This window comes from Heterocephalus glaber, unplaced genomic scaffold, assembly GCF_053883595.1.
Source record: "Heterocephalus glaber isolate CG9 unplaced genomic scaffold, H.glaber_assembly_v1.0 deba00001577, whole genome shotgun sequence".
Lineage (NCBI taxonomy): Eukaryota > Metazoa > Chordata > Mammalia > Rodentia > Bathyergidae > Heterocephalus > Heterocephalus glaber.
Window position 1 is genome coordinate 15012325 of NW_028258358.1, and position 26276 is coordinate 15038600.

Below are 26276 nucleotides of genomic sequence, written 5' to 3' on the forward strand. Positions count from 1 at the left end.
TAACCAAAGCATTAAAACACAACAGTATTTGAGGAATGGGGATCGGTAGCTCAGTAGTAGGGTGCTTGCCTAGTATGCACAAGGCCTTGCTTTGATCCTCAGCACCACAAAAAAAAAAAAAAAAAAAGATTCAGGTATATCAGTATATCCAGTTTCTCACAGTATCATGTCAACTACATATCCCTGTTTCATACGGGGGGGGAGGGGGGCTCCATTTCTATTATATAACTACTAGAAAGCAGGAATAAGAAACATTCCCTTGATCAGTGCTTCTTTTTTCCAGGCTGTATTGCTTAGAAAACAGGACATTAGTATGTGATTTTTAAAAAAGGATTCAGAAGTTAAACAAATTCAGGAAACATTGAAAACAAGTTTCTGTAAATATGCCAGGGCTTAAGACTGTCATTTTTAATAAGAATCCTAAAATATTCTGATATAGGTAATCTACAGATAGGATATACCTGTCCCAGTTTATGCCAGCTTTTCCAGCTCCCTTTGGGTAAGAGCCAACCCAGAACAAAAACACAATCTTCCTGATATACTTCTTTTTTTCTATTCACTTGTCTTATTTTCTTGATGCTGGGATAAAATACCCAACACTCACAAGTTAAAGGAGGAAAGGTTTATTTTAGCTCACAGTCTGTAGAGGTTTCAGTCCATAGTTGGCTGGCTCCAAGGTAGGGAGGCATGGCAGAAGGTCATGGCAGAGGAAAAAGAGCTCATGGCAAGGCAGCCAGGAAGCAGTGAGCTTTCCTTCTTTCCCTTTTTATTGCATCCAGGCTACAAGCCTATTGGTTGGTGCCACCCACACCCAGTGTCAGTCTTCCCTCTTAAGCAAATCTATCACCCACACCCAGAATTATGCTTAAACCAACTGGTGGTTGGTTTAAATATCACATACTCATGATCAATTCCCAAAAGCCCCACATATGAGCACATGAGGCATTGGGAGGACCTCTAGATACAAGCCATAAGAGTACCCTTGCAAGTAATCTATGTTGACAGATAACTATATTCTATAGCACATAAAACTATACTAATATCTGACATTTTGAAAATTTTAAAAGATCAGAGATAACTTCCACAATTGATCAAGAAAACTGTGACAAAGTATTATTCCCTCAACAGACTAAGACTTTGCCATTAAATATTTGGGGGGAAGATTGCTTCTCAAACAAGGCCCCATGATTTACTAAAGATTTTCTGAGAATTACAAGCTACACATTGTCTGAGTTCGATTGCCGGTATCAAAAAAAAAAAAAGCTAGACACTGTGGCACATGTCTGTAATCCCAGCTACTGGAAGGCACAGATAGGCTCATCAGTTGAGCTCCCAAGTTTGAGACCAGCTTAGATAATTTAACAAGACCTCATGTATGTGTTTATATATATAGTCATTTCCTAACGAGGTCTCAATACTAGTAATAAAGCTACCTACTATTAGCAACTTACAAGCACCAACGCAGAAAATAAATTTTTAAAATAGAAAATAAGGAGACATGGAAGCAAGATGTAACCCCAGACTTTCAGCTTGCCCAAGGCAAATCCAAAAGGCACTGAGGTGGAAAAAAATCATAAGCCACCCAGCTGAACTTTCTGAGAGTAGCAGCGAAAGTAAAGTAGATGAATGAGGCTCTAGAAAAAAAAAATCAGAAATAATTTCACAGATAACTAAACAGATGATGGCCATAATGAAGGATATAGGTGGTGAATCTAGCTAGAGTAGATATAGATTTTAAAAAATACAGGAGCTTAGGAAAATGATGAAAACCATGAATGCCCAACAAAGGAAAGAACTAGATTCTACGAAACAGATTCAAACAGATATCCAGGAAATTAAAAATTCTATTGAAAATATACACAGCAGAATCAACCAGTGTAAGGACAGAATATCAGACCTAGAAGACAGGTGTGTAGTTATCAATAATCAAATGAAAGACTTCTTTTTTTTTCCCCCTTTGGTACCAAGGATTGAACTCAAGATCTTGTGCTTGAGAGGCAGGCGTGGTGCCACTGAGCTAAATCCCCGGCCCCTGAAAGACTTCTTAAAAATAGCAAGGGGGCACAAAAAAAAAAAAAAAAAAAAATCAATGTAACAGCTGCTAGACAATGCAAAGAATTGTAACATAAGATTGATCAAAATCAATGAAAAATCAGAAGATAACACAAAGGACATAAAAAACCTATTTACAGAAGTAATGGCAGAAAACTGCTCAAGCATGGAAACAGAATTTGACATACAGATATGTGAGGTATACAGAATTCTAATTAGGCATGATCAGAAAAATATCTACAGCAAGGCATATAATAGTCAAGATTCCAGAAATTCAACACAAAAACTAGTATTAAAAGCTGTTCAAGAAAAGGAACAAATAACCTATAAAAGAAAGCCCATTAGAGTCACAGCAGACCTCAACCCAAACCTTAAGTCAAGGAGAGCCTGGAGTGAAGTATTTCAAAACCTAAAAGAAAACAACCTCCAACTCAGACTGACATACCCATGAAAAATTATCTTTCAAAATTGATGAAGAAACATTGATGGAGAAATAAGATACCCGAAAAGGGCTGGGGATTTAGCTTATTGGTTTCACCACCTGCTGCGCAAGTACAAGGACTGGAGTTCAATCCCTGGTACCAAAAAATTAAAAATTAAAAAAAGAACACCCAAAGAAATTCATGAGCACCAACAAACCAGTACTCCAAAGAGTTCTGAAGGATATTCTAGAAAAACACAACAAAGACAACAATTCTACAAATCCCAAAAGAATGAACCCACCAGGAAACACCAGCAATTAAACAGAGGGGAAAGAAAGGGAACCAACAAAGGGAAATAATATGACCAGGGTAAGTCAATTACATGTCAATTATAACCATCAATATGAATGGTCTCAATTCACCCATCAAAATAAACAGATTGATAGAATGGATCAAGAAACAAGATCCAACAATATGCTACATACAAAAAATACATTTAACTCAAAAAGAAATTCATAGACTGAAAGTCAAAAAATGGAAAATATTCCATGCAACAGGAACCCAGAAAAAAAGCAAGAGTAGCTATTCTATTTGCAGACAAAGTGGATGTCAAGCTAAGACTGATCAGAAGAGACAGAAGTCACTTCATATTTGTTAAGGGAATAATCCAAGAGAAGGAGATATCACAAATATACACATGCACCAAACAGCAGCACACCTAACTATATAAAACAAACATTAATGGACATGAAAAACCAAATAAGCACTAATACAGTTGTAATGAGGGAACCTCAATACCTCACTGTCACAAACAGATCAACTAGACAAAAAAAATCAACAAGGAAATATCAGAACTGAACCAAAGCTTTGAATAAATGGGCTTTGTAGGTATTTACAGAGTGTTCCACCCTATAAAATACACACAGGACTTTCTCCAAAATAGACCATGTACAAGCTCATGGAACATGCTTAAGTACATGCAAAACACTTCAAATTATCATATGTATATTATCAGATCACAGTGCAATAAAATTGTAAATCAATGGCAAAAGACACCAAAAAACACATGGAAATTAAGACGCTCCTGAACAACCAAATGGGTCACAGATTAAGTTAAAGAAATTACAGTTTCTATAATTAAACAATAATGCTAATACAACATACCAGAACTTAAGGGACGCAATGAAAGCAGTCTTACTAGGGAAATTCACAGTAGTGAATTCTCACATCAGAAAAACACAGGAAGCTGAAGTAAATTACCTGATGTTAAACCTTAAGCCTCTAGAAAATGAAGAGCAAGTTAAATCCAAAGTGCATACAAAGGAGGAAACTATAAAGATCAGAGCAGAAATTAATGCAATTGAGACTAAGAAAGCAATACAAAGAATCAATGAGTCAGAGCTGGTTCTTTGAAAGATTAAATAAAATTGACAAACCCTTAGCCAACCTTAACAAAAAAGGGGAAAAGACTCAAATCCATGCAATTAGGAATGAAAAGGGTAAAATCACAATGGATCCTGTAGAAATCCAGAACATCAATACCTACTTTAAGAACTTGTACTTTGATAAGGAAAATGTGTAAGAGACAGAATCCTTGATACATATTAATTACTAAAACTGAATCAAAAAGATATAAAAATTCTAAATAACCCAAACTTCTATCAGTAGGAAAAACAAATTGTCTTATTATCTCTATGTGGTGCAAGCAATTCCCAACACAGTATCTCTTTTGTCTCTTCACTACTAATAAATACATCCCATCCATCCAACCCTCTGTCCAACCATCCATCCATCTATCTGGTCTTTCCCTGAAGAGTTTTGGGGAAAGGGCAATGGGTGTACAAAAAATATACACATATGTGAATATACTCAGAGATAAAAATATATTTGACAATTATATATGTATACATTACTACATTATAAACTAGACTGCTTATAAAATCTGGGAAATTAGGAAAGAGGAAAAAACAAAGATTATAACCACATCTCTCTCTGTACAATAATCTCTCAACACTGACAAGAGCTATAATATAATGAGAACTTACTATGCCAAGTGTTTATGTACATTATTTTATTTACTCCTTCTACAATCCTGTAATATTCCCACCTAAAATGAATAAACTGAGGCTTGGAAAAGTTAGGTTTCCAATGTCACATAACAGTGACTTATAAAGCCAATGTTTTAACCAAAATTTGTTCAACCTAAAGCTACAGTAAATGCGGAAATGTTACAGCTTAATTTCTAACAGAATTATAATCTTTAAACATCAAATTGAAAACTTAAAATTACTATATGACTATTAAGTAAGGGTCATATAAATAGGGATTAAAAGCCACAGATTAAAAACAAAATTTTTTAAAGTTAGAAGTCATTTCCATTCTCCTATAAAAGTCCTTAAATCTGACTACCTTAAAAAATAGATTCCCCCTACTAAATGCATGAAGGATAAAAGGAAAAAACTCTGTCATTCTAATTATTTTCACAGAACAAAAATAATTAGACTGCGTGTCTATAAGATAATGTGCAGAAAAAGTGATAAAAAAAAAAAAAGTTGGCTGGGGATTTAGCTCAGTGGTTCCGCCACCTGCCTCACAAGTGCAAGGTACTGAGTTCAATCCCTGGTAACAAAAAAAAAAAAAAAAGTTGCCTAAGACAGCTATCCTTAGAAGGACCTCCTCATAATGTTGGTCTTTGGCTGGCTTCTGCAACCCTTCATTTCTAGAGGGAGGGTTCCCACTATTTCCTGATGAAGAATGGCTCGCTGGCCTAAACTGTGAAATATAGTTTTGGCTGAACATCTGCTTTCTTCTTGGGAGTCTGGAACTTTGGTATATACTAGGTGTCTATTCCAAATACAAGCCCTGGGCACTGAGTCTCTCACAAGCTTCCCTGATTAACGCATTGTCACAACTCACTGCTAGGAGAACTAAGTTCATCCTTTGTTATTCCAAGAACTTTGGAAGCCTATGCCTATTATCCACCAGATTTCACCTCATACACCTTTGCTGACTTTACTTTGTCATTTACAAGTTGTTATGGTTGATTTCTAGATATTTCCCTAAAGCCTCATGCAATCATAGGCAGGCCTTTTGGAAGGTGACTGGATCATAGGGCTGACAGCTGCCTCAATGTTAGTGGGGTATGACACAGAAGGATTAACTGCCTATCCAGCTTCTCCCTTGACTTTCTCTGCTTCCCCACCACCATAGTATGAGTAGCTTCTCTTCCACCATGCCTCTATGCCATGCTGTCCTGCCTTAGAGCCAGCTGATTGAAACTCTCTACAAACCGTTATTCAAAATAAACCATTCCTCTCTTAGTTGCTAGTGTCAGATATTTTTTTCCCGGGGACAAAGAAAGTGACTAAGGTACAAGGCACAGCCATGAATATGACATGCTAAAACTTAAATGCCCAGTGCCTAGTGAAATCAAACTCAAGAGTATCTTGAAAATTCCTAACACAAAGATAAAGAAAACTAGTTTCTTTCTTTTATGTTTCAAGAAACTGTAATCTGTAAGATACAACAAAACTTCTTACCTCTTCTTTTTTTATATCTTTTTCTTGGTGCTGAAAAAATTCTACCTTCAAGCTTCCTGATGATGGCTGCTCTGGAGGAGGTAGATAACTCTTTGTATTCACAGCATCAAAAAGTTTTTCTACAAATATCTGTGTCTCTAAAAATTAAACAAAAAAGAACAACAGATTAAAAAACATTTTATAGGATATTAATTCCCTACTTCTACACATCAGACCTCTAATATAATCGAATATACTTTGGCTATTATAAATGCAGAAATAATACTAAGATCAACAGCTTCTCAACCAGTGCAAAATGGCAAAAGTTCCATGGTAATGATTCATTCATCCAGTTTTCAAGATGGTAGAGACTGGAATGGCCAGAGCCTCTGCAGTTAGTCACTTCTAGCTATGACCAGTCTTTTCCACACAGCTCACCCGGTATTTAACAGCAAATAATCTAGATGCGGGCAAAGCACAAAAAAGTTGAAAAGAATATGCTACACAAAATTCAAAGTAGCTTCCCAACCAGTACTATCTTGAAATAAACATATCGTTTTCTGAACTCTTTAATTATATAAGAAAAAATAGCTGGGTGTAGGGGTGCATGCCTGTAATCTCAGCACCCAGGAAGCTGAGGCAGGAGGACTGCAGTGAGTTCAAGGTCATCCTGGGCTACACAGTGGGTTCAAGGGCAGCCTGACTGAGAACTTGTCTCAAAAAAAAGAAAAGAAAAGAGAAAGAAAAAAATAAAGAAATCAGCATCTTTTAGGAATAAGCGTATTAATGAGAGAAAGCTTCCATTTTAACTAAGTTCTAGATATAATCAATAATAATACTGTGTAATTGCTTCTTGGCCTTTTGGCTAAGATCAAGTATAATAATAATACTGTTTTTTCAGCTTTGTTACAATTACAGTCCATCTCTTAACTAAGTTCCTTCAATACTCTGGATAATCTAATTTTTAACTTTTTAAAGTAAAATAGTACTTTAAAACCAAAGATCTTACCTTTCTGAAGAAATACATCCAGCTGATCAATACATAATGCCTTTAACTCTTTTTCACTTTTGTCTTTCTTTACCAAAGCCAGAACATATTTTGCTAGGGCTGATGGATCTGCATCACAACTAAACAAACAAAAAAAGCAGTATTAAAGGACATTTAACCATAAATACCTGCACATTCTATAAATTCCAGTTACAAAGTTACTTGGAATGAAAAAGTTAAGTGATTTAATATATATAAAAAGCACCTGGCTCACGGAAGGTACTAAAGACATGTTTTTCTCTTCAATGTATCTTATATCCACCTATCCATCCCCCTCATTCCCCTTCCTCCCTTCTCAGTATTGGGAACTGAATACAGGATCTTTACGTGGAGCTATATCCTCAGTCCTTTTCATGTACATTTTTATTTTTAGGCAGTGTCTCACTAAGTCATGAAGTTGTCCAGCTCAAGCTCCTGATCGTCCTGCCTCACTCTGAGAGTGGTGGGATTACAGGCACCACACCCAACTTCATTTCTTAAAAACATAAACATCTATTAATTAAATAGCAGAAAAGAAACCCTAGAAATATACCCAAACATACCAGAAATTTGTGTTTTATTAAGATGGCATCCAAATCAATAAAGAAATGAACTGTAAATGGTATTCAGACAACTTGGCAGTTATCTTTTTAGAAAACTTGGATTCATAATTTAATCCATATATTAGAATTAAGTACAAAACTATAAAAGTATATGAAACCATTAATTTTTAGAGGAAAAATGAGTTATTTTATAACTGGAGTAATGAAGACCTTTTGAGTTATGAAACAAATCCATCCCTCACTACAGTAATGTGACTGTATTAAAAAAATTTTTCAGAATGAAAGTCAAAAGAAAAACAAGAAAAAAACTCAAATAGTTAACTTCTTACAAAAAGGCAAACTCCCCTATTATGTAGAGTTTCTATCAACTAAAATCATTACTTACTTATCTATTTATTTATTTATTGAGACCAGGTCTCACTATGTAATCTAGGCTAACCCTCAACTCACTATGTAGCCCAGGCTGGCCTCAAACTTGTAACAATCCTCCCATCTCAGCCTCTCAAGTGCTGTGATTACAGGGGTGTGCCACCACACCTGGCCAACACCAATACTTTAATAGAAAAATAGACAAAGGATATATACACACAAAAAAGAAAAAAAATGACACTTGAATAGAAGTAAAAATTTCACTTCATCTGTAACAGACATCCAAACTTAAGGTACACAAAACACTTTTTGGTTATTAGGGTAGTAAAATCCTATTCTGGTGGCAAGACTGAGAAAGAAAGCAGTACAAGAAAACTGGTAACCCATAAGGAAAATAGCCTGACAATGTTAAGGTCACAAACGCAATCTGATTCAACAACTCTACTTACTATTATATTAATTATAAAATCAAAACATGCAATTGCCCATTTAAGGAAGACTGGAAAAGTTAAAACCACACACAGGAATGACGTACAGCAAAAAGACACAAACAAAAAATTGACAAAGTGGGCCAGGGATTTAGCTCAGTAGTGCAGCTGCCTGCCTCGCAAGCCCAAGGTCCTAAAGTTCAATCCCAGTACCCCCCCCCCAAAAAAAACCTGACAAAAGTTTTGTTATAGTAGTAAAATCAATTTGTCAAATTTTAAGAGCAAGTTAGAAAACAAGTTTATAAAGCTTGTTATTGTTTATGTATACGAGAGAAAAAAATCATGTACCCAGATTATATGTTTGAATAATACATATGTGGAAGGATTAAGTACTAGTTACTTATGTGGGGGAAGTGATCAGCCACATGAAGAACGAAAATGGTCTTAATATGAGCAACAATGTTTTTAACTATGTTCATCCAATTCAAAAGCAGATACTTTTATACTGTTCTGTATTTAACTATCAATTTACAAGTCAGAGTAAATAATAAAATAGCAACTGTTAACCACCAGTATTTTATAAACCTGGTCTGTGCCATAAACTGGGTTCCTAATTCTACACACTTTATAAAGCTCTCATTTTACTGATAAGAAATGAAGCTTGGAATAAAAAAACCTATGCAGATTTCCCAAGACCACATAGTTTTAAGTAAATGAACTAAAGATTTAAACCTGAAACATGTACTTCAAAGTCCATACTATTTTTTTACCATTTTTCACCATCACTTTTTGTCTTTTTTTATTTTATCCCATTCCCCCCTCAAACCCTCTCCACTCCCTATATACAAAAGCTGTTTCCATTTTTTTCCTATTTTCACTTTTTTCTTGTTGCTTCCTTCCTTTCTCCCTCCCTTCTCCCTCATTCCCCTTCCCATTTGAATACTTTCTTACCATTTCCCAATATCCATTATACATCTCACTCCCTATTTCCATATTCAGTTTCTCACACCAGAGAAACAATGTGGTATTTAAACATGTATCCAATTTATTTCACTTAAGAGTATGGTCTCAAGGTCCTTCCATTTAGCTATAAATGTCTGAAGCTCATCCTTCTTTATGGCAGAGTAGTACTCCGTTGTATAAAAAACACGTCTTCTTTATCCACTCATCAGTTGATGGGTATTTGGGCTGTTTCCAAAATTTAGCTATTACAAACTGTGCTGCTTATAAACATGGGTGCGCATATACCACTGTGGTATGATGTTTTTAATTCTTTCGGGAAGAGGTGCAGCTGAGTCAAAAGAAACCTCTAGTTTTAGGTCTTTGAGAAATATCCACACTGATTTCCACAGTGGTCGCACCAGTCTACACTTCCACCAGCAGTGGAGAAGCGTTCCTTTTTCTCCCCAGCCCCTTCTGCATTTGTTATCAGTTGATTTCTTTACAGCAACCATTCTTTCTGGAGTGAGATAGAATCTCAGCATTGTTTTAATTTGCATCTTTTGAATGACCAGTGATGTTGAATATTTTTTCATGTATTTATTAGCCGTTTCTAATTCTTCATCTGAGAAGTATCTTTTTATTTCAGATGACCATTTTTGCATTGGGTCAAAGCCCATATTCTTAACCACTACATTAAACTCCTTCTTATAATGATGTACAGAGAAATCAGACCTCCAATTTACTTATTTCTGTAACACCTAGAGTTATAGCCACTATCTACAAGACTACTTTTTAAAAAACTCTCCACATCTCCACCTCCCTATAGCTTTAGTTGCTGCCCAAACAGTTCCTCTAACTACCTGTCTTATCCTTTATCCTGTCTAGTTTAATCTTCAAAGACCATTTACTGCATTTCAAGAAGCCTCTTAATTCCTCAACCTCCTGTACTTACACCTTTTCTTCCACCATTCCTTTAATTTAACAGCTCTGCAAAATCCCACCTAGCTTAAATTTAATTTCCTAACTTGGCAGCCAAAAATCAATGGCTTAATTTCACATCAGCAACATAAGTGACAAATGTGTGTGTGTTTAAGACAGTAGGGCATCACAATACAGAGATAACTATGAACAGCAGAGAAAAGGATAACTAGTTCATTAGAGAAAAAACATACATACATGATATTTGATATGAAATCCCTTATTTTAGTTTGGAGGGAGAGCAGGGTCTCACTATGTAGTTCAGGTTGGTCTTGAACTCACTATGTAGCCCAAGCTGTCCTTGAACTTGCAGTGATCCTCCTGCCACAACCTCCTGAGTGCTAGATTAGGTATGTCATTCTTCATTTTAATGCTCTTTAACAACTGTTGGAAACTTTAATAATAAACACAAAACAGATATTACACATCATCTACATTATTGCCAAAATCGTAATAAAATAATAAACACAACCAGGTACAGTAGTACATGCATATAATCCCAGCTACTTGGCAGGCTGAGGCATGAAGATAGTAAGTCCAAGGTAGCTGGTGGAACTTAGACCCTGTCTCAAAATAAAACGGGTTAGGTATGTACCTCAGTGGTACACAAGCCCTGGGTTCACTCTCTAGTACCACAAAGCAAAGAAAAAGAAAAAGAAAGCTAAACAAACTTTAAAAACTAGAGAATACTGAAAGATAATATACCAAAACATCTCAATTCCTATGTACATCTGGATAATAACAGTCTTACAAAAAAATATAACAGTAACATGTATCACAGAATCAAAAGGTACATCTTACAGTGAATAACTTTGGTTGCACATTAGAATCATCTACAGAAAAACATGATTGCAAGTGAACAGACTGGCCTGATTCAACTTTTTATTTTGCTTTGCTGTTTGTTTACAAAGGCTGCAAAGTCTGATAGAGTTGAGAACTAGTCCCTAAAAATAGAAAACAAATACAATATTTATCATATATGCTATAAGATACTTAATTTATGTCACTTGATTTTAAAGTACATCGTCAAATTCTTCTTCAAAAGGTACAGCCTAAATTCCCGACTTGAAAATGGGATTTAGTGACTTGCTTTAACACAAATTATGGCTGTGGCTAGAGTGATGCTATGGTCTTATTTCTGGAACTAGGTCATAAAAGGTATTGTGGTTTCCTCTATACTCTCTTCAACCCTTGTTCTGGGGAAATCAACTGCTGTGCTCCAAGGACACTCAAGCATCTTTAATGGAAAACATTAGGCTATGTACAATGAAATGAAGTCTCCAGCTAACAGCCCCATATGAATGAGCTGGGAAGCAGATTCTATAGTCCCACAGACTACAGGCCTAAAAAGCAGCCTGACTGCAATTTTCTTGGGAAGAACTGAGTAAGAAAAAGCCAGCTAACCTGCTCCTAAATTCCTGATCCAAAGAAAACCATGAGATGATAAATGTCTACTATATTTCTAAGTTTCAGGGTAATTTGTTACTCAATAATCATCAGTCACCTTTTCTCAGAAATCCAGTTCCATTTACTTACAAAGACTTGAAGTAGTTATAACCTAAAAGGTGAGTGGGACCTCATTTCAGTGGTACAAGAGATTAAAACAACAAAAAAAACCTTTTTCTGTAAAATATTTATTTCATTATACAGTACTAACATTTTCTTTTAAATATAGACAAAATAATTTGATAAATTACTTTTTTGTCTCCTAATGAGTGTGAAAATGGTAACTATGGTGAAATAAGTATGAAGATACTTCTGACAATCTAGTAATACTATATGACAGACGAGACCGTAACATGAATAAGCACAAGCAACTAAAAATCAATCTAACTAGACATCAAGCTAAACATTCTTCAGTTTATTAGAAATCATTTTGATAGATAATAAATACTATTAGAATACTATTCTGTTCAGTCTCTACACTGGGTCCAAATGCTACATTGGTTTTACACTGGTTTGTTGTGATGAATTTTCAGGGGTTTTTTCCATGTAACATTTTTATTGATTTAGAGCAAGAAATTAGTACATTTCATTCAATACTATATTCTGACTTTGATCACAATTTCTGGGCAAAACTGATACAAACACATGAAAAATGAAGAATTGCTTACCTCTCAATATGTGAAGGAACAGTACTCTCCAGCTAAGTGAGCAGTTAAAAGTGAACACAAAAAGGCACAAGGCACTGTAGACTCTGAAACTTTTCCAAGGATGCATCTCAAAGAAAGTCAGTGATCAGGGCCCTTTCTCTTAAGAGTGCTCAAGGAGGGTGGCGCATAGCAGAGAGACTGCACATCTACTTGTAACCTGGGCTGCTCAGAAGTTGTGCATATCAAGACCAAGTCCCACCAGTTCTCTCAGACTAAGCCACATGGGCCCCTGGTGAGTGCCAGGTGGACATCTTAGCTTCCTAATGGCCTTTCTAATGACTTGTAATTTTCCATTTGTCTTAATCAAACACCAAATCTACTCCATTCTCATAACATTATTTTTAGTACGTGTGCTGCAGAAGCGAGCACTCGTAACATTTTTTTAAAAATAGGACACTTTAAAAGTGAATTAAGGGCCAGGATTTAGTTCAATGGTTCCAGCGCCTGCCTCACAAGTGCAAGGTCCCAAGTTCAATCCCCAGTACCAAAAATTTTAAAAAAGTAAATTAAATTGTTAGCAGCTAAAACTTTGAAGGAAGACTTGTGATTTCTATAATTACTACTGTCTATAAACTACAGTTTGATAAAAGTGCAAGATAGAACTGCTGAACAATCTTTGCACACCTGCAGGAAGTAATCTGAATTAATTCAAAAACCAGTAACAGCCAGAAGAAGAAGAAATAAACTATCACCTGTATCAGCTCTATGTGTAGGTGCACACCTATAATCCCTGAACTCTGGGAATCTAAGCCAGGAAGATACCAAGTTTGAGTTTAGCCTAAGCAACTTAGTAAGGTACTGAGATCTTATCTCAAAATTTAAAATAAAAAATTAAAAAGAGCTCAGGATAAAGCTCTGTACTGGCTGAATACCCAGTACCAGGGAGAGGAAAAAAAAGAAGCTACGATCTACTAAAATTCTAAGTACTTGAGGTAGTCTAAAAGGCAGATCACTTTTAAAAATTTGTTAGAGTTCAAATTATACAGTTGAATCAATGTTTATAATTTTACATTTACTATCAAAACAAATAATTTGCACCTGACAGGCAAATTTTCTTAAGTCCTGTACATCATTCCACTGCAATTGGCATATTTTGAAAACAAAAGTTATGTTCTTCCAAACTACAGCTGAATACAAAATAATCTGAGCCACCAATAATGTACCAAAATGTTATGGATCACGGGAAGACAAAACATGTCCTTTTTTTCACTTGTTTTAATTCAAAGTACCAATGCTACATTAGCTGAATATTTAGAAATAACTTGCTATGCAAAGATAATGAAATAAAAACTTTAAATTATCTGTCAAAATAAATTATATTCAGACAGTAAGGGGTTACTTTTAGAAAGCTGTTTCCATGGCCACCAACACTGTTCATAAGGTATTTTACTATACTAGTTGCTACTACACTGGACATGTTTATGATTTGAATGACACATAACTTGTCGGAGCTATACTCCATCCTCCACTGAGAAATGGGACTGAAATCTCTTTATAAATCACAAGAAAAAGGGGATAATAACAAAGTTTTGAAAATGAACTACTCATGTGTAGTCTCTGGGCCTAAAAGTATCTGAGAGAGTATTGTAAGAGAAAATGTATGGACAAATCTATCTCATTAGATCATTATCTCATTTCTATCAGGGACAATTTTTCATCTTCATAAACTCTAATGAACAAAATAAGAAAATAATTGACTATGCTGGGTTTGATGATTATCTTCCAAATATCACAATCATTATTCAATAATATTTAATATGTACTTACTGTGTCAGACACTGTTTTAGGTCTTGAGGATACAATTTTGAAAAAAAAAAAGTGCTTAGCCCCACAGAATTTACACTGGGGGTAGAGGGAGACAGACAACACAGATACATATATACATACAATATACTATTATGTAGACAAGTATTTTGAAGAAAAATAACTCAGAGTAAATGTGTAAGTAGAGGGGAGCAGGAAGAGAGAAAGGGGAAGGAGGAAGGGAGAGAGAGAAGAAATACAAATACAGGATCTTAGATAAGTTCATTTGGGAATGACTTTGATGATGAGACATTTAAACAGACAATTGAATTTAGACAGAGATTTGAATGAAAAGCAAGCACACTTCACAGCTATCTGGGAAAAAGACAACCCAAACCAAGAAAACTCAACAGCAAGGGCCTGGAGTAAGAGCCTCATTGACACACATCATGAAAAAGATTCCAGTGAAATGAAGTAATATCCATAAACATTTGGATTTCCAATCTCAGTGTCCTTTGGCAAATTAAATATGTAGATTACTATAAAGTCATTCACAAAATGATTAAAGGTATAAAAATGAAGCTTTATCTATCTCTGAATATACTGTGTTAAGTATGAAACTAGTAAGATTACATTTTATTTTAAAAACAGTATGGTTGAAGAAGTCCAGCTTCATGCATAACTTTTGAAAGTACAGATGTGACTATTTAAGGGGATTACTCTCTTCCAGCTACACATGAAGAGGTAAGTATAACAAACTTAGTAAGTTACAGAAGCCAAGTCAAATGTTAATAATAAAACATCCCCAAAGAACTTAATTTCCTTAAGTAATAAATAACATGAATCAAACTGCCCCTAAAATAAAGGCTGCAATTAACTCTAACACATTCATATTACTGTATTTTATAATTTAGGATTTTAAAATAGCAATGAGACAAAAAAATAAAGCTAGTACACTCTAGGTACAATATTTCAAAAAGAACTTTATTTTGCTCAAGCTTTTTAAAGGCTTTAGAAATTCAGTGGAAGATAACTGACAGAATTTAACCCAAACCAAGGTGGAGCTGGAGGTGGTAGTGGCAATTAAAAATTAAATTTAAATGTTAACTCAGTAACTTTAGAATACGGATATACACCCACGTCAATTCCTACCCAAATTTCATTTTATATTCATAAAAAAATCTAATTTGCATCAAAGTCACAGTTCTATATTTAGTGTTTTGGGTTATTCTTTTTAAAACCTAAATTTCAGGGCCGGGATTTAGCTCAGTGATTCTGCCGCCTGCCTTGCAAGCATAAGGTCCCAAGTTCAATCCCCGGTACCAAAAAAAAAAACCCCTAAATTTCATTGCAAAAATACACTGAATATTTTAATTGCTACAGTAAAGTGTGCTGCTTCATTCTACTGAAATAAGGCAAAAAAAGATCATTTGTATATAGTAATTACAGTCATTCATTAATAATTATTACATACCAGTTCATTGTACAAAATAAAATGACCAGCAAAACATATTTAAACATGAACATCACACAATCTAACTCCTAATTACTTCAAATGCTTATCATTAATTTAACTGTACACTACAAATACCTTTAAATGAATGGCTTAATACAGGAAGTTAGACAGATTCTTACATCTGTTTTTACACTCAATCTGTTGTGTTGGTGGAAGTCCATGAAGGAAATCTGATCTTACACATGCAGTTGGGAAAAAAGAAAACAAGATACCACAAAAAATTTAGGAACCCCCATGAATTCTCACACCACAGTTGAGAACTACTATTTTAGAAGTTACTAAGGAATTATCTATTAAATGTCTAATTCAAACACTCTTAAAGACCCAATAGAGCACAAAATCAAAGTAAAAATATGTACAGTTCAATGCAAAGAGCAGTCAGCCGCATGGCAAGTTAAGCACAGATAGCTGTAGTTATAACATCATACCACAGAACTCTCAAAAAAAAAAAACCAACAACAACAAACACTAGAACAGCAACATGGCTACTCACAACTAAACTCCACATTGAGGTGAGTGTGTGGGTTTTTTTAAATCCCAATTTATATTGAAGAGTTGAGTTTTCTGAGAAAAGGCTGGTTTCCAAGGGCCATCACTTTAGTTACATCCTATCTAATTAAAAAGAGATTTGAGGCAATCATTCCCTTTGTTACTAAAAGGTGAGAGAAAACACTTTCTTGACCAAGAAATAGCAGAATTATCAAACAGAAACAGTACTAATGACTACAAATATAAAACACCTAGTTCTATCATTGTAGTTGCTTTCTTTATCAGAAAAAGGCATTTGATAGCCTTATATATTTCCTCTGCTCTTCTAAATGTTGGGGAAAGTGTCCATAGTCAAAATCAGAACTCATTTTTGGCTCACATGCTTAAGGACCATTCTGAGTTGTTTATTTTTTGGTACTGGGGATCGAGCTCCAGTCCTTGAGCTTGCGCAGCAGAAGAGAAACCACTGAGCTAAATTCCGGGCCCCATTCTGAGTTTTTTGTTTGTATATGTATAAATAAAATACGTAAATGTTTTTTGTTTTTAAACATTCACCAAAACAAAAACTATGGGTGATAAGCCCATGTTTGAGATGCCATCATCCCCAGCAACCTAAGAAATAAATCATTTAGTTAATTTGAAGTTTTCCTGAAGCTCTTATCTTTCAGTTAAATACATTATTCTGTGGTTAATTAGACAGTTTAAAGTGGGTATTTTCAAAGTAGCCATATCAGAATCGATATCTACGTCTTTAGTCACAAAAATGCAGCAGTTTGCTTGCAAACTTTCTGAAAAGAAAAATTGTACCATTACCAACAACTTCCCCACCCAAATAAGGTAACTAGTCAAAACCTGATTTGTTTGAATTAACTAAAGACTTGTTAGGAAATATTAAAGATTCCTCAAGACCCATTCCTTTACAACAAATTGAAATTTTTACTCAAAAGTTAGGATTCGTGGATGTCTAAGACTTGGGTCATGGAAATCTACTGAGTGGCTACAGGTGCTCAGTTTAGGACTTGCTAGAATAAATGAGTGAACAAACTTGTAATCTAAATTACTGACCTGCATGTTTTTCTTGACCCCAACTTGTTCCTTACATGTAAGCTCAATCTTTGCAGCATTCAAGTTACTGTTTCAGCAGAAGCCAGGAAAATAACTGTAGTAGTCAGAATGTTAACCTACTGTATATTGTTTACTTTATTGTAAATAATGATGAATAGTGGTCAATAAATTTTATATTCCTTTAATAATAGTATGAAAGTGCTCACCTCATAGCCAGGAAGTGAAGAAGAGAGAGAAAGGAGCAGGGGTCCCACTATCCCCTTTGAGGGCAAACACCACCACCACTACTATTACCACCACCACCACCACTAACACTACCACCACCACCACCACCATCCCCACCCCCCCAGCCCCGCAGTGATCAAAGACCTCCCACCACCTCTTAGTAGCACTAAAGTCTGGGACCAAGGCTTTAACATATGGGCCTTAAGGGAAATTCCAGGTCCAAACTATAGCAACCATATAGACAATTTCCAATAAAATATGTCCCCCAAAAGGTAGGTTTTAAACTACCGGTTTATTACACTTAAAACTGTTACAAGGGGGCTGGGGATTTAGCTCAGTGATACTGCCGCCTGCCTCAAAAGTGCAAGGTCCTGAGTTCAATCCCTGGTACCAAAAAAAAAACAAAACTGTTTCAAGGAACAAATAAATAATGTGCTGAAATGCATATGAATGTTTATGTGAGATGTGTAATCATCCAAATGTTTTTCATTTATAACTAATTTTATTTAAAATTCCATAAATGCCAATACTCAATGAAAAACAAATACCGTAACTGAAGAAAGTAAGTATAGCATGAAGAGTGCTGAAATAGCAGGATACAAAAAACCACAGAAAACTTTGTATAATTCATACTTACAAACTATCTCCCATTACTTCTTTTAAAATGGTTCTTTGAGATAGGAAAATGAGAGGATTTACTGGCCGCAATGCAATATATGACACCATGAAACAAGTTTATCTGAACTTCTGAATTTAAAGAACCAAGAACCTGCCCTAGCTTTCAAACATCCTCTTTTTAATAATAAAAAAGTCTCTAACAGTAACATTAGCTGACTTGGAGACAGCAAATCCTACTAATGAGAATAAAGTATGTATACATGTAGAAAAACTACATGAGGAAGAATTGAAGAATTATAGTCAAAAAATAGAAAACATAAATGACAAGAACAAAATGGTTATATAAACCATGTTATGCCCACATAGTAACACTGAATTTCGGCCATTTAAAAATATAAAAATTACATGTTATACTAAATGGGCAAGAGTGGGAAGTGTGAAGAGGACACTACTTTTCATTTTTTAAAGACTTGTGGTTTTCAATTTTTAACTCTCAACAAAAATTTAACAATTTTAAAAAACTGGTTAATTTTTTTTCCCCTAAAAAGTAATGGTTTGCTATGGTCTAAATATCCCTGCCAAAAAATGCTGAAATTTAATCCCCATTCTGAGGTATGTATTAAGAGACAGAACTAGGTAGGGCCTTGGGAATTAGTTAGGATTAAATGAGGTCATGATAATGGAGCTCTCCTGATTGCATTAATGGCTTCATAAAAACAGGAAGAGAGAACACAAGTAAGCATGCTTGCTCAGCCTTGCCATGAGGTGCCTGCATCAGCTGCTTTGGAACTTTACAAAATCCTCACAAGAAAGGAGGCTCTAACTGACTTCCCAACCTCAAAATCTGTGAGACTTTTCATTATACATTATCCAATTTGTATTATTCAGTTAAAGCAACAGAAAACAGTCTAATGTGAGTCATATCAAAAATAAAGCACTACTAAAATAAACTGCAGTATATTCACATAATGAAGTACTATGGAGGCTTTGGAAAGGATTTTTTTTTTTGGTACCGGGGATTGAACTCGGGAACTTATGCTTGCGAGGCAGGCGCCGGGACCACTGAGCTAAATTCCCAGCCAAGGATTCTAATAATACACTCTTATGGGCGGATGGGCAGTGTTACCTGATATATTACTTGTGGTAACATACAATAATATGATCCCATCTATTTTTTAAAAAGTATACACCTACATTAACTACAGTCCTATTTACATCCTAACTTGAATCTATATGAGAATCAAAAAGGGGTCACATTTGGTTTATGTTACCAAACTAAATCTTTATTAAGACAATCATCTATTATTTTCAAGGAAAAATATTTAACAAGAAATTGTGTTACCTGAATTAATCGGGCCTAAAAAAATAGCACTGGCATTATTAACTATATAGCATGACTTTAGCAACTGAATACTAGTCAGCAACAAAAAGAAATTACAGATGTATGTAAAATCTCAATACTATTTCAAGTAGTAAACAGAAGGCTTACTTAAAAGAATGCATGCCCAGTGATTCCATTTATATGAAGTTCTAAATCTGGCAATACTAGGTACAGTATATAGAGTGGGAAAGTCCAAATAGTCATTTTCTTCTAGATGGGGGGCGGGGGGAGGGCGTGGGAAGCAGACTAATGAAAATTTCAAGGGTAATGGCAATGTTCTTTCACTTCATTTTGAATCACAAAAAGGAATGCATTTGTCAAAATATTTATGTTCATTTGACTGTATATAAATTCTAAATTTAAAAGAAAAACCTAAATCAACACTGAACTTTAATGATGCATATATTTTAGACATTAAGTGCACTGATGTCTGAAATTTACTTTGAAATGAAATCAAAGGAGAACACAGATTGACAAATACACTGAAATATAAATGGTAGAATCGTGTGAAGAGACAACCCACAATGTGGGAAAAAATTTTCACCAGCTCTTCCTCAGACAAAGGTCTACTATCTAGAATATATAAAGAACTTAAGCAAACCAGACCTCCCAATTTAAAGGCCCAATCCAAAAATGGGCATCTGAAATGAGCAGACATTTCTCAAAGAAGTAGAAATAGCAAATAAACATATGAAAAAATGTTCAATATCATTGGTCATTCGAGAGATGCAAATGAAAACAACACTGAGATTCCACCTCACCCCAGAAAGAATGGCAGCTATCATCAAATCAACCAATAACAAATGCTGGCGGGGATGTGGGGAAAGAGGAACCCTGCTCCACTGCTGGTGGGAACGCAGACTGGTGCAACCACTGTGGAAATCAGTATGGAGATACCTCAAAGAACTAGGATTGGAAGTCCCACTTGACCCAGCTATTCCCCTGCTAGGTATTTTCCCAAAAGAATTAAAAGAATCATACCACAGTGATATATATGCACCCATGTTCATAGCAGCATAGTTTGTAATAGCTAAAACTTGGAAACAGCCCAAGTGACCATCAACTGGAGACTGGATAAAGAAAATGTGGTTTTCTTATAAAATGCCATAAAGAACAAGAAATTAGGGACATTTGTAGATAAATGGATTCACACTGAGGCAATACTCTTAAAATAAATAGCACACACGTGTAAATACCGAATAGTTTCTCTGGTATGAGAAACTGAAAGTGTAAATAAGGACTAAAAGGTGTAATAGATAATGTGAAATAGGAAGAAAAGGGGCAAAGGGGGAGGGGAAGTGGGAGTGGTAGGGGAAAAGAAAGAAGGGAATGGAATTAATATGAGAAAATGAAAAAAATGGAAACAGTCTATGTAAATAGGTAGGGGTGGAGGGGTTGAAGGGAGGGCAGGGGAAGGGGGAAAAAATAAGGACCAAGATAGATTAGGTACAGGTGCAAATTCCCAATGATGAATGTTACATTATATACCTAAAATATACCAATAAAATAATAAAATTTTTTTGAATTTTTAAAAAAATAATAAATGGCAGAATCTAAGTGATGGATGTATCACTAGTATTGCAAAGACTTTTCTGTAATTTGATTTTGTTTAATAATAAAATGCTAGGAGAGAGTCAAGCAATTACAGGTAAACTCTGATGACGATTATTATTAATAGGGGCTGAGCCTTACCAGGAACTTTAAATCAAAAATTAAATGCGGAATAACATACATAAATCCACACAACATATTAAAAGCCTAGAATAAACCCAAATACAAGTAAGAATTTAGTATATAAATGAGGTAGCATCTTGAAGCACTAGGAAAACAGATTAGGCAGTCATTTGTATATGAATAACTATATATCTCAATACAATAAATCAATAAAGCTTGATCCATATTTCATATCCAACTACCAAATATATTTCAGGTGGTTAAAAGATTCAAGTGTTAAAAACAAGATCATACAGGACATGGATGATACCACTAGAAAACTCTGAAAGACAAAGCATGACTGCCTTCAATTTCTGGCTCATTATGGCATGATATAATTTGTAGTGTGCAAACATTTATTCAACTTCATTAACTGTGGTAAGTCAATTAGTATACTGACATACAGTAAGGATGACTGGTAATAACTATTGTTATATTACCATTATCATCAATATCTTCGTCTCAGAACAGGAAAACGTTCGTATTGTCTATGACACAAAATCCAAACTCCATGAACTAAAAGATACTAAATCCAACTACATAAAAACAAACCTTTCTACGTTATAAAAAAAATTTTTAAAAATTACCAAGCTAGGGCACAGTGTTACATGCCCAAATACTCAGGAGTATGAGCCAAGTAGGATCACTTGCATACAGGAGACTGAGGCCTGCCAGAGGAACATGGTGAGGAAAAAAAAATTTTTTTACCATAAACAGGACCAACATAAATGTCAGTATGGAACCAGGTGTGTTGGTGCATTCCTGCAATCCAGGCACTGGGGAGGCTGAGGCAGGAGAATGGCCAGGAGTTCAAGGCCAGCCTGACAACATAGTGAATTCAAGGCCAGCCCAAACTACATACATACCAAAACCCTGTCTCAAAACAAACAAATAAATAAATGTCAGTATGCGGAAGAGAAAGTTGCAGCCCATATCACAATTTCTGACATGGGAAAGAGCTTCACAGGTCAGCTTTTTTAAAAATCAAAAACTGAGGGACTTCTGGGAAGATGGCAGAGTAGTGAGCAGCAGTGACAGAGCCTCTCCAAAATTTGGTGTCCTGACAATGGAACAGAGCAGCACGGAGAAGGAGGGAAGAGGGTCTCTGGGACCCAAGAAGGATCTGAGGTGAGAACTGAAGACTATAGGAAGAGTGAAGAGAGAAACTTGAATGAAGAGGAGGAAGGTAGTAAGCAGCGCTCTCTCCCAGAAACTGGACACTTGGGGAGGGAACAGCTGGCCAAACCTACAGATGTACAGTGACTACTGGAGACCCCAGAGGTCTCCGTGGAGAAACACACCAGTGGAACAGAGCAGTGGTGAGTTACGCAGGTTTAGACATCACCCAGGAGAAGGCGATTGGCCAGTAGCCATCTTGGAGAGGGGCCAAATGAGCTCTGGAATTCAGAACAGATAAGGGCTGACCCTATCTAGTGGCTCCAGGTGCCTGGGTGTGGGTGCTGAGTTCAAGTCCACAGGAGTCACTTTGACTATGGTAGGCTCAAGGAATCCTGTTCCAGCCTCACAGCCAGAAACTAGCCTGAACTTCAGAGGAACTAAAGGGGCAGGATGGCTGGGATTATCAACTACCCCACCATGAAGCTGCAGCTGTCTTGCTGGGATTAATCAATTTGGCTCTGGACTTTGACCACGTTGTCTATCAGTGACAGCAGAGACACACCTTGGATTTTTTTTTTGTTTTTTCTTCTTTTTTTCCTCCTTTCTGTTTGTTTGAACAGTTTATAGGTTTTTTTGTTGTTGTTGTTCTGTTCTTGCTTTTTTGTTTTCTCTTTTCCACCTGTCCTCTTGACCAGTTTCCTAAAGTTTGTCCTCCAGCTTTGCTTCTAATCTCTTCCTCTTCTTCTATTTGTTTTCTCCCCCAACCCCTTTTAAATCTTCTCCCCTAAGGGTAAAATTGCCATATTAAGGACTTATTCATTATATAAAATTTTCAGATTCGTTCTAGATTTCATTATATAAAAAATTAAAAATGTAACAGAGAAATTAGGAAGAGTATGAACAACTGACAGAAAAGTGTGCACGTGTGTACCTGTGTATATGCTCTCTCCAAATGTATGTATGGCTCTTAAACCCTAAGAAAAGTTTCTCAACCTAAGTCATATGGCAAATGCACATTAAACCTACATTAGCAGTTTCTCTTCTGGGTTTTAAAAATACAAAGTTATGGTATTTTTCTAAAGATCTGCACACACACAAATGCACTAACTAAACATGCACACACACAAATGAACTAACTAAACATCACGAAGTGACAAGCCCTGAATAAGAAGAAAGAACCTATGGTTACTATCATCCTTGGTGAAAAGTCAAGAAGAAAAATCTGCCACAGATGGGAGGCATCAGCAAAACTTTAAACCATTTTTAAGTCACATATGGTCTATCAAGACAGACTAGAATCTCAAGTTTCTGAAGCCTCAAAATGAGGTAACACTCACTCCCTTCATCACTTAGTAACTAAAAATTCCAAAGTAGTTCTGGGAGCAGTGCAGAGAACTAGCAAAGATCACCCTTCTATGTAACTGTCAGAACGTATCTGAGATCTCTAAGACAGGATCATACAATCAAATATACAAGTGAATGAAGTCTCACTAAAAGTGAGGTAGAAAAATGAAAACATAACAACCAAGAACTTTCTAGAAATGATGGAAGACATCAAAACATACATATGAAGTGGCAACCCATGGGGTGGGGGATTTAGCTCAGTGGTTCCGCCACCTGTCTCAAGTGCAAGGTCCTGAGTTTGATCCCCAGCACCAAAAAAAAGTGGCAACCCATAAATAAAACAAACACACACATGCACTCATCCCTATGCACATTGGTCAAACTACTGAAAAAGAACTAAATCTGAAAGGTAGTAAAAGGAAAATAATACACATTACATACAGGCAAACAGAAGCTCAAATGACATCTGAATTCTCATCAAAGACAAGAGGACAGAGGCAATGGAACAAAGCCATAACACAGCTGAAAGAAAACAAAACCAGTAACTTAGTACAACTATGAAAATCAGTAAGGAGATTCCTCAAAGAACTAAAACTAGAAATTCCATTTGACCCAGCTATTCCCCTTCTAGGTATGTTTCTAAGAGTGTTAAAGACATCACATGCATACTCATGTTTACAGCAGCACAATTCATAATAGTTAAATCTTAGAAGCAGCCTATATGTCCATCAACAGGTGAATGGATAAAGAAAATGTAGTATTTATACACAAAGGGATGCTACTGTGCCATAAAAATAAATTTGAGTCATTTATAGAAAAATGGAAGGAAGGGCTGGGGATTTAGCTCAGCAGCACCGCACCTGCCTCGTAAGTGCAAGGTCCTGAGTTTGATGGGGGGGGAGGGAGGGATGACCTTTGAGACTATAATGTTAAGTGAAATAAATCAGATGCAAGCTTAAATATCACATGGTTCCTCTTACATGAGAAACTCAAATTATAAATAAAGAGCAAAATAAAAGACAGATTATAAGAAGCAGGGAGATAGATCTTTCTCAAATGAGAAAGGGTCTTGTCAAGAGATGCGGGGGAGAAGATGAAAAAAGGAATTAAGATGTATTATGTACATGTACCAACTCCGCACAAGAAATGCAATTATGTAGTGCAAACATGTATAAATAAAAAGAAATTTAAAAAGAGAGAAAAAGGTCAGCAAATAAAAATTTGAAATAGAAAACAGGTTGGAAAAAAAAAGTCAAGCATAGAAGTAATCTCAGTTGCTCTGGAGGCTAAGGCAGAGGACTGCACATTCAAGGGCAGCTTGGGCAACACAGCTAAATCCTGTCTCAAAAGGAAAAACCAGAAAAAACAAAAGCTAACTGTGTTTTATAGAAAGAGGAAAAAAACTGACAAACTGCTATAAAAATTGAGCAAGACAAAGAACAAAATTACCAACGGCAGATATATAAAAGAGAAAATGAACACAATAAATTCTACAGCCAGTAAATAAGACTAAAATGCAAACAACTTTACATCAATAAATTTGAGAATTTAAGAGAAAAATCCTTAAAACTCATAAACTGTCAAAATTGACACAACAGGCAGAATACCTATACTTTTATATACACTATACTTTTTAAAGATACTGACTTTGTAATTATACCTCCCATCACAGAAATTTTAGTTTCAGATGGCTTCATGGAAAAGTAATATTAATCCTAAAGTTGTATTTTTAATATTAGCAAATCATATCCAGCAGTATGTATGAAAGATAATACATCATGACCAAGCAGGATTTATCTCAAAAACACAAGGTTGGTTTAACCCTGCTGATAGGAAAATCAACCCTTCGTCCACATTAACCAAAAAAGGGGAGAAATATCAATATGATCATGTCAATAGATGCAAAAAAATTAGTTTAATTCAATACTCTTTCATGACAAAAACAGTAAATAAGGAAAAACAGAATTTCCTCAATTTGGTAAAAGAATTCTCGAAAAAAACTTGTACCTGACATTTTTAAAAATTTTTTTAAAACCCGTAGTATCAATTATACTGAAACACTAAATCTCTTTCCCCTAAGACTAGGAGAAACAAGATGTCCACTCGATGCTGTACTGGAGCTGCTAGCCAATGTAAGAAAACAGATGAAAACATAAAATCAGAAAAGTAAAACTACCATTATTCACAGATGACATGACTGGTAATACAAAATCCTGTATGTGTCAGCTTTTTGCTACTATAATAAATACCAAAAAAACCCAACATATAAAAAGAAAAGGTTTATTTTTAGCTCACAGTTTGAAGGTTCCAGAATATGTGTGATTGGCCCCACTGCTTCTGGGTCTATGGCAAAGTAACACATGATGGTGAGATCATAGGGCAGAACAAAAGACCTTGCTTTGTGGCTGGGAAACAAGAAAGAAGAAAGGGCTGGGATCCCACTATGACTTCTGAGGGCACAATCCCTAATGACATAAGGACCTCCTATTAAGCTCCACCTCTTAAAAGTTTCCACTACCTCCCTATAGCACTACAATGAGGGCCAAAACTACCACACAGACATTTAGGGAACACTTAAGATCCAAACTATGGTATTACAGAATCTACAAAA

The 26276-nt window shown here is 35.5% G+C and overlaps 1 protein-coding gene across 18 annotated transcripts in view; it reads right to left on the reverse strand.

Annotated features, from left to right (window-relative positions):
* Positions 1 to 26276, reverse strand: part of Rbm26 (RNA binding motif protein 26) — a 94316-nt gene that overhangs the window by 60292 nt on the left and 7748 nt on the right. For all 18 annotated transcript variants that reach the window (XM_087192977.1, XM_021258647.2, XM_004845219.4 and 15 more), the window contains exons 2-3: positions 7002 to 7120; positions 6014 to 6150 (exon numbers count right to left, since the gene is read on the reverse strand). In XM_087192977.1, the coding sequence (XP_087049103.1) occupies positions 6014 to 6150; positions 7002 to 7120 (256 nt within the window). The remainder of the gene's footprint in view (positions 1 to 6013; positions 6151 to 7001; positions 7121 to 26276) is intronic.